Source organism: Hemiscyllium ocellatum, chromosome 2 (assembly GCF_020745735.1).
Source record: "Hemiscyllium ocellatum isolate sHemOce1 chromosome 2, sHemOce1.pat.X.cur, whole genome shotgun sequence".
Taxonomy (NCBI): domain Eukaryota; kingdom Metazoa; phylum Chordata; class Chondrichthyes; order Orectolobiformes; family Hemiscylliidae; genus Hemiscyllium; species Hemiscyllium ocellatum.
Window position 1 is genome coordinate 123,365,097 of NC_083402.1, and position 12,235 is coordinate 123,377,331.

A 12,235-nucleotide genomic window follows, 5' to 3' on the forward strand; every position below is an offset into this window, starting at 1 on the left:
TCATCTGCCTTCCCTGTTAGCCCTCTTGCATTGAAGTTAATGCAGTTTAATTTATCAGTCCTATCTTGTTCTCTGCTTTGTTCCTTCCTGCCCTGACTGTTGGCTCCTTTTCTCAACTGTACCAGTCTCAGGTTGGTCTCTTTCCTCACTATCTCCCTGGGATCCCCCCTGGCCACGTTATTGGTTTAAATCCTCCCGAGCAGCTCTAGCAAATCTCCCTGCCGTATTTTAGTCCCCTTCCAATTCAGTACTTCTGGAGGGAGCAGATAATGAATTCAGAACTGAAAATTGTGAATACTAATAGGATCAGGAAACAGGAAAATGGAGAGAAAGAGAAAAATAAACAGAGTTACTGGTGGAATAACACTTTTCAAAAGGTGCAGGATCATCTCAGCCAAGATGGGTGCATGAAATGTGTGGAGCAGTGGTTGTCTGAAGGAAAAAGTTAAAAAGTATGGAAATTACTGAAAACTTGTCAGTTGGGTATAAAGTCAGAGAATCACAGAATTGTTACAGTGCAGAAGAGGGTCACATTTGGCCACAGTGGGCAGCTCAATAGTTAGAACATCTCCCTTACAGCAACGGCGACCTGGTTTTGATTACACCCTTGGGAAACTGTCTCTATGGAGCCCCTCTGTCTGCAAGGGCTTCCTCCAGGTATATAGGTTAAGTGGATTGACAATGGGAAATGCAGGGTTACAGGGATAGAGTAGAGGTGTGGGTCTGGGTGGGATGATCGTTGGAGGGTCATTGTGGACTTGATGGACTGTTTGGCCTGTTTCCACACTGTAGGGATTCTATGTCTGCATTGGCTCTCCAGAGGAGCAACTCACTCAATTCCAATAAATGGCCTTCCCTCATTATCTCTATATATTCTTCTTTTTCAGGTAACTGTCCAACTCCCTGCTGACTACCTCGATTGAACCTGCCTCCACAACATTCTCTGGCATTGCATTCCAGACCTTAACCACTTGCTATTCTCATGTTGCTTTAGTTTCTTTTACCAAATAATGTCAATCTATGAAGTCTGGCTCTTGAGCGTTTCATCAGTGGGGAATGGTTGCTCCTTATCTCAAGATTTTGAATATCTTAATCAAATCTCCTAACAACTATCTTTTCTCCAAGGAAAACTCTCCATACTTCTCCAATCTGTCTTCACAACTTGAAGCTCATTATCACTGGGAGGATTCTCCTGAAAATGACAAGCAGGTTTAAAAGTGAATGAAGCCAGCTTCAAAAACAGAAAGACTGGGTCAATACTCAAGATATAGTAAAATTAGAGTCTCCACCTTTGCCCCTCCCTAACCTTGCAAACTAAGAACACCATGAAGAAGAGGCAAAAGTGAGGACTGCAGATACAGGAAACCAGAGTTTAGATTAGAGTGGTGCCGGAAAAGCACAGCAGTTCAGGCAGCATTCAAGGAGCAGGAAAATCAATGTTTTGGGCAAAAGCCCTTCACCCACCATGAGGAATGTCAGGGAGCCAAACCTCCTACTCTTTTTCCTATTCCTTCTGGAGTTTTGGTCTCCACTTAACTGCCATCTTGCTTGAAAACAAGGTAACAGTCTAACCAATTGAATTTACATTCTGTACCACTGCCAAAATTTACTCAATTGCCACAATTTACAAACTAAATTATTCATAATTGCAAATTATAGTAACAGAACAAGACCATTCCTGGAACACCTAAATATCAACTGAAAAGCAAAATACTCAGCATGTTGGAAATGTGTAATTATTAGAAGCCACACATGATCTTTTACTTTCATCCTTAGCATGGTGCAAGACCTTAAATCCTCCTTCCATGTAAAACAATAGCTTCCTTGCACTTCCAGTTTAGGATTGTGTATCTGCCACTAATGGAGTGGTATCTTCACTGGGAGGACCATTGAGAGTTTTGGCTGTCAAGTGGGACCCCCAGCTTTCGGCTACTTATCATGTACATTCTGGGCTCCACTCCGAATCTGACATTGGCCTCTGTACTGTTCCATTCAATCTTAATGGAGTTGTCCAAGATATTCACTCTCCTTTCCCATCTCTGTCTACAATCCTCAAATCTTCTTGTCATCAGTTCCTTCAGCAACATTTCATGCCTCAGAATATGAGTAATCCAACCTTTTCTTGATGATAGTCACTATCAATCCTTCCTCCTACACCAACCTGACAACTTGATCAATGATTTTGTGTTCTCTCTCGCTGACCTACTCCAGCCTCCTTGAGCACCACATCTCACAACTTTCCAATCTTTGGATCTCAACTTTCCTCCAGGTCCATATTTCAGTCCCAAGCTATAAGACGCTGAAATCGGTCTTCAGCTGTCTACTCCTTCTTGCGCTGACCAATATTTCTAGCTCTGATTTCTTTATAGCAGTATCCATGTTCACAAGATTCTTCCATGTGCTTCCAGCTGTTGACTATTGATCTTGGCCTCTACTTTCCCACCATTATTGCTTTGATTCTTTTTACTTCTTTCACAGCAACTTTCATTTCACAATCTTTGTCACTTCATTTACTTTATCCATAGCAGCTGTAGATCTGTTGAGCTAATCATTAAGACCTGGTCGTCAGCAATCCCATCATCTTCATCAATTAGCTTTCCACTTTGACATCTTTCTGTGCATCAGGTTGTGCTTGTTCTCTCATGGCTTTCACATAAAGTTAAAAAGCAATGGTGATTAATACTAGATAACCTTGTCTCATACTCTGTTTGATTTTACCTGATCTAGCATCATCAAATGCTGTGCTGATCATCTCTCATCCATACAGCAAGCTAACATCTTTCCATTACATCCTCAATTAATTGATGCACTGTTTCTTCAGCTCACCCAGCTGAGGATTTTTTTCATAAGCAAATATGTAATTTTTACTGATATTCTTCGTTTCTTTCAGCTGGTCCCACTAGTTTGAAATCCTTCCCCAAATCCAATGGATCATAGTCCATGTAAAGGTTTATTTTGATTCCAATATGTTTGTTAGGATCTTAAATATTAGTTAGGGTGTAATGCTGTTTACATCTCATGGAATTTACCATTTTTTCCCTAATGGGTTTACAATGTTCCTCAAAAGGTCTTCCAACCACTCTCCCTTACTGTTCCACTCTTGACTTAAGTTAACCAATTTTTTTTATTGCCCTCTCTCAACATCCTTTTATAATTTCTGCAGGGAATGGATAGCTCCTTACTGCTTTTCATTTTTTATTGTAGCTCTATAGATTGTATCTTCCAGAAGTTCAGATCCTCAATCATCCCGGGAAGTGATTCCTTCTCTTCTCATCACTGCTTTATCATTTAACTCAAACACTCCATGTGGTAGACACATTCTCACCAGCTGAGAAAAGCCGTTAAAAAACTTAATGAACCTTTGATTTACTATCTTCTATTTGCATTTCAACGCTGTAATAACCATATGCCTTCATTCTAATTAACTGCTTTAACATAAAATCAATACGAGAATCAAAGTGTACCTAGCAATGATACAAGTCTCAATGAATATTTAACAGATATCTTATGTAAGAAACACAGGAGCTGTCTCTCAGCTAGCTCATGGTTCAATACAGTGTGTGTCCTGTGGCATTCAGTCCTCACGTGTATTGACAGGATGGAAAAGCTAATCACAAAGCTGTGAATGGTAAGCCATGAAAACACCCACAGCTCAGTTTTATCTCTGAACTACAAGGACTAGGTTCAAGTCCCATTCTACCGTTTGAGTGCATAAGTACAGAAGAAGCACTGTGTTGTTAGAGGTGCTGTTATTCAGATGAGTAATTAAATTGAAGCCCAATTTGTTCGGTTCCTGTAGGTGTAAAAATGACCTTATTTCAAAGAAGAGCCAGAGAGTTATCTCTGGCATCCAGGCAAATAATCAACCTCTCAATCAAGATTACAAAAGCAGATTATCTAGTCATTACCCATCCGGTTCAGTAAAGGACAAATCCAACTTGGCCAATTACTGCCGCAGTATATTCTCAGTCATCAAAAGTGATGGAAGGTGTTGTCAACTGTTAAGCAGCAGTTGCTTAGCAATAACCTGTTCAACGTCACCCAGTTTGGGTTCTGCTGGACATAGACAACGAGTTCAATTCAACAGGGGAAGTTAGGGTGACTGCCCTTGACAACAAGAAGCCCTTTTAACACTAGCGGCAATGGGAAGCGGAGGGAAAGTTTTCGAGGTTTTAAGGAGGATCTAAAGCAGAAAAGCAACATCGGTCCCTGGAAGAGCCAAAGAGCATCTCACCCAGAACTACCCAGGCGAACTGGAGAAATACTGGAAAAGCAAGTAAAATAATCAGGGCAATGAGGCAAGAGTAGATGAAAGAACAGAAGGAATGCTGCTCTTTTAAAGGTGCAATATTTCAGATGCAATGTCCTACCTGTACTGTCAGGTGGTTAATAACCAGATAATCTGTTTTTCAGCAATATTGTCTGAGAGATAAATAATGTTGAAGAGATTAGTGAGAACCTCCCTGCTCCTCGATATTTTACCTCATCGAATGGAGAAAGCATTTCAGTTTATACCTTTAAAAGAAATGGCACCTTCTGGCAGTGCAATAATCCCTCAGTACTGCAGTACTGGGAGTACTTTATGCTCAGGACTTTGGAATGAGACTTAGACCCACAACCTTCTGACTCAGTGGATGAGCATGTTTCTCAGCTGAGCTCGACCTGATAAATGGCGGATCGAAGTCATCTACTGCATCCATTGCACTCGGTGTGGTCTCCCCTACATCGGGGAGACAGGATGTCTTCTTGCGGACATTTCACGGCACATCTCTGGGACACCTGCACCCACTAACCCCACTGCCCCGTGGCTGAACACTTCAATTCTCCCTCCCACTCCTTCAAGGATATGCAGGTCCTGGGCCTCTTCCACTGCCAAACCATTATCACCCGATGCCTGGAGAAGAAACACCTCATATTCCGCCTTGGAACCCTGCAACCACATGGGATGAATGTGGATTTCAACAGCTTCCTCATTTCCTGTCCCCCACATTTATCCCAAGGCACCTGTCTATCCGGACCTGTCTATCACTGCCTCCTCTGAGTTATTACCTTCTCTCTCACCTTCGTCCACCAATCGCTTTCCCAGCTAACTCCCCACAACCCCACCCGCCCCCGCCCATATATCTCTTAGCCCTGACCCACAAACCTCATTCCTGATGAAGGGCTTAAGCTCAAAATGTCGATTCTCCTGCTCCTCAGATGCTGCCCGACCTGCTGTGCTTTTCCAGCATCACACTCTTGACTCTATCTGACAAATACCTAACCACAAAGCACCAAAGCAGGGGTGAAGTTTCATTAATATTATACATCAGAGAATGATAAAATCAGGCTGTGTATTTGGAATTTCTGGATATTAATACTAATAAAACTTTGATATTTTAATATTTTCCTGGTCTAAACAAACTTGAACTTCTGAAATTAATTCATTACTTTGAGGTACAGATGTACTCCCCCGTCTTGACGTTGAGGTTATCTTGGTTGAACTGTCATGTTAGTGTCATGTTAGTATAAACAGAGTGATTTTGCTATCACCACATGAAGAATTCTATGTATTCAATAATGGTAATGTTCAGGACAAGATTAATTCTTATGGAATATATTGTTGGCCAATAATTTCAGAGTATGGAAATAAAAAATGACAATGTAATAAATGGAGCCAAAGATATGTTACTATTTTCCTAGCATTACCAAGCCAACTGGAACATGCTGGAGAAGGAACAGACAAGCCTCTGTACTTCATTTTCCATGTTTGAGCTTACTAACATTCAAAAAAAACATAGCCTTGGAAACTATGCACCCAGCTCAGGAGGAGTCCCAAACAGTGTTTCTAAAAATTGTTTATATTTAAAGAGCTGTAGGATTACAAAAATGAGCCTCTCATCCACAGTGTGTACAAGAACATACCAATGAGCATTCTTCACTCGTTCTTTAACATTTTAATGCCAATGGGTAGATTTACTGAAACAACATTAAGTTGAGGGGATTCTTATTTACCTCAAACAGCTAGAGCTCTACATTGTTTTGACAAAGGGTCAGTTAGACTCAAAACGTCAGCTCTTTTCTGTCCTTACAGATGCTACCAGATCTGCTGAGATTTTCCAGCATTTCCCTTTTGGTTTCAGATTCCAGCATTTGCAGTAATTTGCTTTTATCCAGCTCTATATTGCTGCTCAGTTACACTTTTTTGCAAAGTCTCACAATTCAGTTCATTTGAAACAAATTACAACATTTGATAATGCTAACTATGGCTCAGCAGATAGTTTTCTTACCTCTGAGTTAGAGATTGTAGATTTAGGAGATTTATACAACAAACTGTTTCCTAGTTCCTTGCCTAGATGGCCCGTTCTGATTTTAACATTACACAGCTTTGTGCCAGGCTTCTCCCACCAGTGGAAGTACATTTTTGTCAAATTTAAACTGTCAATTGTTTTTTTTTGAATCTTAAAACAAATCAAATCACTGTTGAACATTGTATATCCCAATGAATATAACCCTACTGTGTAATGTCTCCTCATGATCTAACTTTTAGGGTCTGGCAGCATTCTGGGCAATTTGCCCTGCACTTGTTCCAAGGTTAAATGTATTTGTTCTGGTGCCAGAGGCTTGGAGCATTGAGTACAGGTGTTGGGAGGTCATGTTTCAGCTGTACAGGACATTAATTAGGCCACTGTTGGAATATTGCATGTAATTCTGGTCCTCCCTCCTATCGAAAGGATGTTGTGAAATTTGAAAGGGTTCAGAAAAGATTTACAAGGATGTCGGAGGATCTGTTTTCCCTGAAGCGTCAGACACTGAGGGGTGACCTTAGAGAGGTTTATAAAATAATGAGGGGCATAGATAGGGTGAATAGATAAGATCTGTTTCCTGGGCTAGGGGAGTCCAGAACTAAAGGGCATAGGTTTAGGGTGAGAGGGGAAAAATTTTAAAAGGGACCTAACTTTTTCATGCAGAGGGTAGTTCGTGTATGGAATGAGCTGCCAGAGCAAGTGGTTGAGGCTGATACAATTACAACATTTAAAAGGTAGTTGGATGGGTTTATGAATAGAAAGAGTTTAGAAGGATATGGTTCAAGCGCTGGCAAATGGGACTAGATTAAGTTAAGATATCTGGTCAGCGTGGACAGGTTGGAACAAAGGGTCTGTTTCTGTGCTGTACCTGACTCTATAGTGGTCTAAGCAGACATTTACATTGGTGGAGGACAACTTCCTCCTCTATATATTCTAGGCTCTCTTGATGTGGTCTAACAATCCATTTGTCACATACTTAGTTTCTCTGTCTCCCCATGCCCCTTAAACCCTAACCCTAACTCTGTCATGAACTCAGAATATTTATGGTTAATACTGGTTTCCTAACCTCACATGTTCAACTACCTTGTAGGATGTCTTCCTCTCTGCTACCTCAACAGCCTTCTGCTTTGGGAGCCTTTTTCTCAGGATTACTCCAGCCCTGACTGCTGGAAGATTATAGACCTCCTACCAGTATCAACCTCCTTCTGGCCCTCTCTGTCTCTGATGGCAAATCCCAAGGAAGCAATGATCTCCCCATGTGGCTTTCTAGTCATTTGGCCTAAATTAGACAACTTTGTATGATTGCTGTTTGAACTCACTACTCAAAATTACTTTATAATCTTTCTTTTACAAAAGGTCAGAACTTGATAGAGAAACGGTATTTCCTCCATTTTAGAACCCAAAATCTCAAATAAACACAATATGTTATGAACCCTCAACACATGAACATCTTAAGATAGTTGTTAAGCTAGCTGGTCTATAGTTTCATGTTTTCTGCCTCCAATCTTTTCTGAATAAAGGAGTTACATTCATTATTTTCCAATCAAATGGAACCCTTCCCAAATCTAAAGAATCTTGGAAAATTAAAACGATTGGTAGCCATTTCTGTTAAGATATGGAGATAAAGTCTGTCGGGACCCTGGCACTATCAGCCCACAGCTCCCACATTTGCTCAGTACCACTTCCCTAATGATTATAATTATCTTTTGATTGCTCCTTAACATCTCATTCCTAATTTAGTGTTATTTCAGGGATGCTACTGATACCATCAACAGTGAAGACTAATGCAAAATACTTCTTCAACTCATCTGCCATTTTCTTATTTTATGTTATTAATTCTCCAGTATCACTTGATTGGATCAATGCTCACTTTATTATCTTTCATTTTGCAAATATCTCCAGAAATTCTTACCTTCCACTATTACATTTCTCGCTAGCTTTCTCCCATAATTATTCCCACTTTATCAGTCTTTTTTTTGTATTCTGTCCAATCTATTGACATGCCATCCAAATTGATGCAATTAAATACTTTTTCTTTATATTTGAAACTGATAATACTCCACAGAGGCCAGTATCCCACGATCAAGTCTGACCCACCATGCTGCCCCTATTCTTATAACCAGCGTTTATAAACTCTTTTTTTTTATTAAGTATGTCTACATTTCAAAAATAAATATCAGGATTATGTTGTGCATTGAAGAATACTTCTGATAAAACTGGCTGCAGTAACGAACAGAGTGTGCAATGAAAACAAACAAGATGGACACAAGCAGGTGAGATCTTACCACTAGAACAATTTAGGCCTCCCCAGCCTGGTTCACACTGACAGGTGTTGGGGGCGATGCATCTTCCATGGACACATTTCTCAGCACAGTGAGCTGTTTGTGAGAGACAAGGGGGAAAAGGAGAGAGAAAAATATAAAGTGAACAATTTGTAATAACAGCTGCAGCAGATTAGTTCAAATGTGCTTTACTGCACAAAAACACCTACTGTTCCTCAGACCACTTCTATGGCAGAGGCCTCCCATAAGTTACTTTTCAGCAGAAAAGGGTCTCAGTTGAACAGATTTACCTCCCAAAATTCTAGTTCAATTGCTACATCCAATCAGTGAGATCTGCTTAACTATATTTATACTATTGAATACAAAGAGAGCAGAAAAGGAGAAAGAAAAAGGAAGAGAGAGAAAAAGGGAAAGAGATAAATTTAATTTACACAGTAATTTTCATGACCTCAGGAAGTTCCAAAATACTATATTGCAGCTAAGGAAGTACATTGGAAAAACAGGCTGACCACCATATCCGTTTACCATGGCACAAACATATTACAGGGAATGTTCCAGAAGCAAGGACCAGGGGCTGCCTGGAAGGTAAATTTCCCATTTAAATAAATGGGGTTGTGACTATCTGCAGTTTCAGGCTTCCGCAGAAAGTCTTGGAACATATCCCAGTCGGTACACAGGGACTACTGTATAGCCTCGATTGTTTTGTGTGAAAAACACTGCTGAATTAGGCACAGCAAGATTCCACAACAGCCACATAACTGATCAGACAATTTGCATTTTGTGAGATACTAGGTGAGGATTTGCTAGACAACATGGACGTCGCCACAGCTCTTTGAAATGGGGATCTACAAGTATTGTGGGATCTTTAACATCCTCCAGAAAGGATTGGTAGGGCCTGGTGTAACATCTCAATGGATATTCAACACTCCCAGGAGGTGTCAGCCTGAATCTTGTGCTTAACCTTCTGGAGTTCCCCACAACTTCCTGACTGAGAGAATGGAACACTGAGTCACAAATGACACTGGGGAAATTATGTTACTTCAGCAGTACAATGCCACCTTCAGCTCTTTGTTCATGATGTTTAATAATCAAAGGACAAAAAGCTGTTGAAAAATAGGGTAGTTCATGAATTTGTCACATCATAATGAAAATTTTGCTGTTCATTCTTGCTAGGAAAGAAAAAAATTCACAAAAATAACTTACAGAAGACAACTTTTAACAGGTAAACACAACTCGGCTAGAACCTCATTATAAAAAAAAATTAATTACTAGCATGATGCTTTAAAAGTTGAAATAAAACTTCACTAGAAATAGATACTGCAAGGCTTAATGCCACACTTAAAAATTTCAGAACTCCAAACAAAATCTTTGAAAAATAATATATTCTTAGGGGTCAGTTTCAAAGCATTTTAATTGGCTGTTGTGCTGAGATACAGGTGCATTAACTCACTCACCAAACTCAACTGACGATGAAATTATGGCTGAAATAATCATGATATTCTTTTTAAGTATTTAAATTTAAAAAGAACACGTTACAAAATACAAGAACTTCATAATCACGGATTCATTTGGAAATGAATATTGCAGCTTAAAGCAGTTTTTGAATTCATTCAGCAGATTTTCTACATAACTTGACTTTAGAAGTTGGATTTACCTCCGCGTAGCTGTTTGGTACTGAAATGTGCTATAGCAAAGCAGCAGGGGAAACCTACCATTGAATCCCATCCACTAAATCCTCACTTAGATACTTTCTCAACTTCAAGCAAGGCCAGCCGTTTCAACTCAGCTTCTCTTTCATAGATGGAGCTGTTGTGGTGCAGTGATAGTGTCCCAACACTTTAACTTGCTATAATCCGTCCTGAAGGTGGGTCACTGGACCCGAAACATTAACCCTGCTTTCTTTCCACAGATGTTGCCAGACCTGCTGAGCTTTCCCAGCAATTTCTGGTTATGTTTCTGATTTCCAGCATCCGCAGTCCTTTGTTTTTTTTTAAATTTAAACTGCTACTTGTTGTGGTTCTGTTCACCGAGCTGGGAGTTTTTCTTGCAAACGTTTCATCCCCTTTCTAGGTGACATCTTCAGTGCTTGGGAGCCTCCTGTGAAGTCCTTCTGTGCTGATTCCTCCGGCATTTATACTGGTTTGAATCTGCCGCTTCCGGTTGTCAGTAGCTGTCCACTGCAGTGGCCGGTATATAGGATCTAGGTCGATGTGTCTGATAATCAAATTCCTAGACCCTATATACCGGCCACTGCAGCGGACAGCTACTGACAACCGGAAGCGGCAGATTCAAACCAGTATAAATGCCGGAGGAATCAGCACAGAAGCGCTTCACAGGAGGCTCCCAAGCACTGAAGATGTCACCTAGAAAGGGGACGAAACGTTTGCAAGAAAAACTCCCAGCTCGGCGAACAGAACCACAACAACGAGCAACCGAGCTACAAATCTTCTCACAAACTTTAAACTGCTACTATTCCGGCTGAGAAAAGGCTGAAAGGTATCCTTGGAATCATTCACCTCAATGTTACTTTGGTTGATTGCAGAATAAGGAGAAAGTGAGGACGGCAGATGCTGAAGATCAGAGCTGAAAATGTGTTGCTGGAAAAGCGCAGCAGGTCAGGCAGCATCCAAAGGAGCAGGAGAATCGACGTTTCGGGCATGAGCCTGAAGAATTCCTGAAGAAGGGCTCATGCCAGAAATGTCGATTCTCCTACTCCTTGGATGCTGCCTGACCTGCTATGCTTTTCCAGCAACACATTTTCAGCTTTGATTGCAGAATAAAACTCCTACCCCCGTGACTTCAATTTGCATCCTACGATAAAACAAAGCCATGTCCCGACAGTCTAAGTCGACTAACAGTTTTATTATCAACAACAGATGATATTTTATCATGTGAAGTTCACTGCATTGTCTTTCACAATCAGTATCTTTTGCCTGAAAAATGTTCACTTTAATCTTCAACACAAGATAATTAAATGCATTACAAAACGGGATAGATGAGGACCACAACCAGTTTTTACAGTCGTACAGCACAGAAGGAAAAAGGTGCCTCACAGGGCCAGGTTCGATTCCAGCCTCGGGTGATTGTGTGGAGTTTGCATGTTCTCCCTGTGTCTGTGTGGGTTTCGATTAGATTAGATTCCCTACAGTGTGGAAACAGGCCCTTTGGCCCAACAAGTCCACGCCGACCCTCCGAAGAGCAACCCACCCAGACCCATTCCAATACACTTACCACTGACTAATCCACCTAACACTATGGTCAATTTAGCATGGTCAATTCACCTAACCTGCACATCTTTGGACTGTGGGAGGAAACCGGGGCATCCGGAGGAAACCTACGCAGACACGGGGAGAATGTGCAAACTCCACACAGACAGTCATCCAAGGCTGCAATCGAACCTGGGACCCTGGTGCTGTGAGGCAGCAGTGCTAACCACTGAGCCACCGTTTCCTCTGGTGCTCTAGTTTCCACAGTCTAAAGATGTGCAGGCTGGGTAATTGGCCATGCTAAATTGCCTCGTTGTGTCCAGGAACATGCAGGTTGTATGGGTGAGCCATGGTAAAAAGGATTTACATGGGATTTGTTGGGGGGGTGAGGGGATGGTTATGGTGGGATGCTCTTTGGAGAGTTGGTGCAGATTCAGTGGGCCGAATGTCCTCTTTCTGC

General features: G+C 41.1%; 1 protein-coding gene across 1 annotated transcript in view; it reads right to left on the reverse strand.

Annotated features, from left to right (window-relative positions):
• The window catches only part of megf10 (multiple EGF-like-domains 10), a 140,720-nt gene that overhangs the window by 108,985 nt on the left and 19,500 nt on the right, over window positions 1-12,235 (reverse strand). Inside the window, exon 4 of the mRNA XM_060841790.1 lies at window positions 8,573-8,665. Coding sequence (XP_060697773.1) covers window positions 8,573-8,665 — 93 coding nt within the window. The remainder of the gene's footprint in view (window positions 1-8,572; window positions 8,666-12,235) is intronic.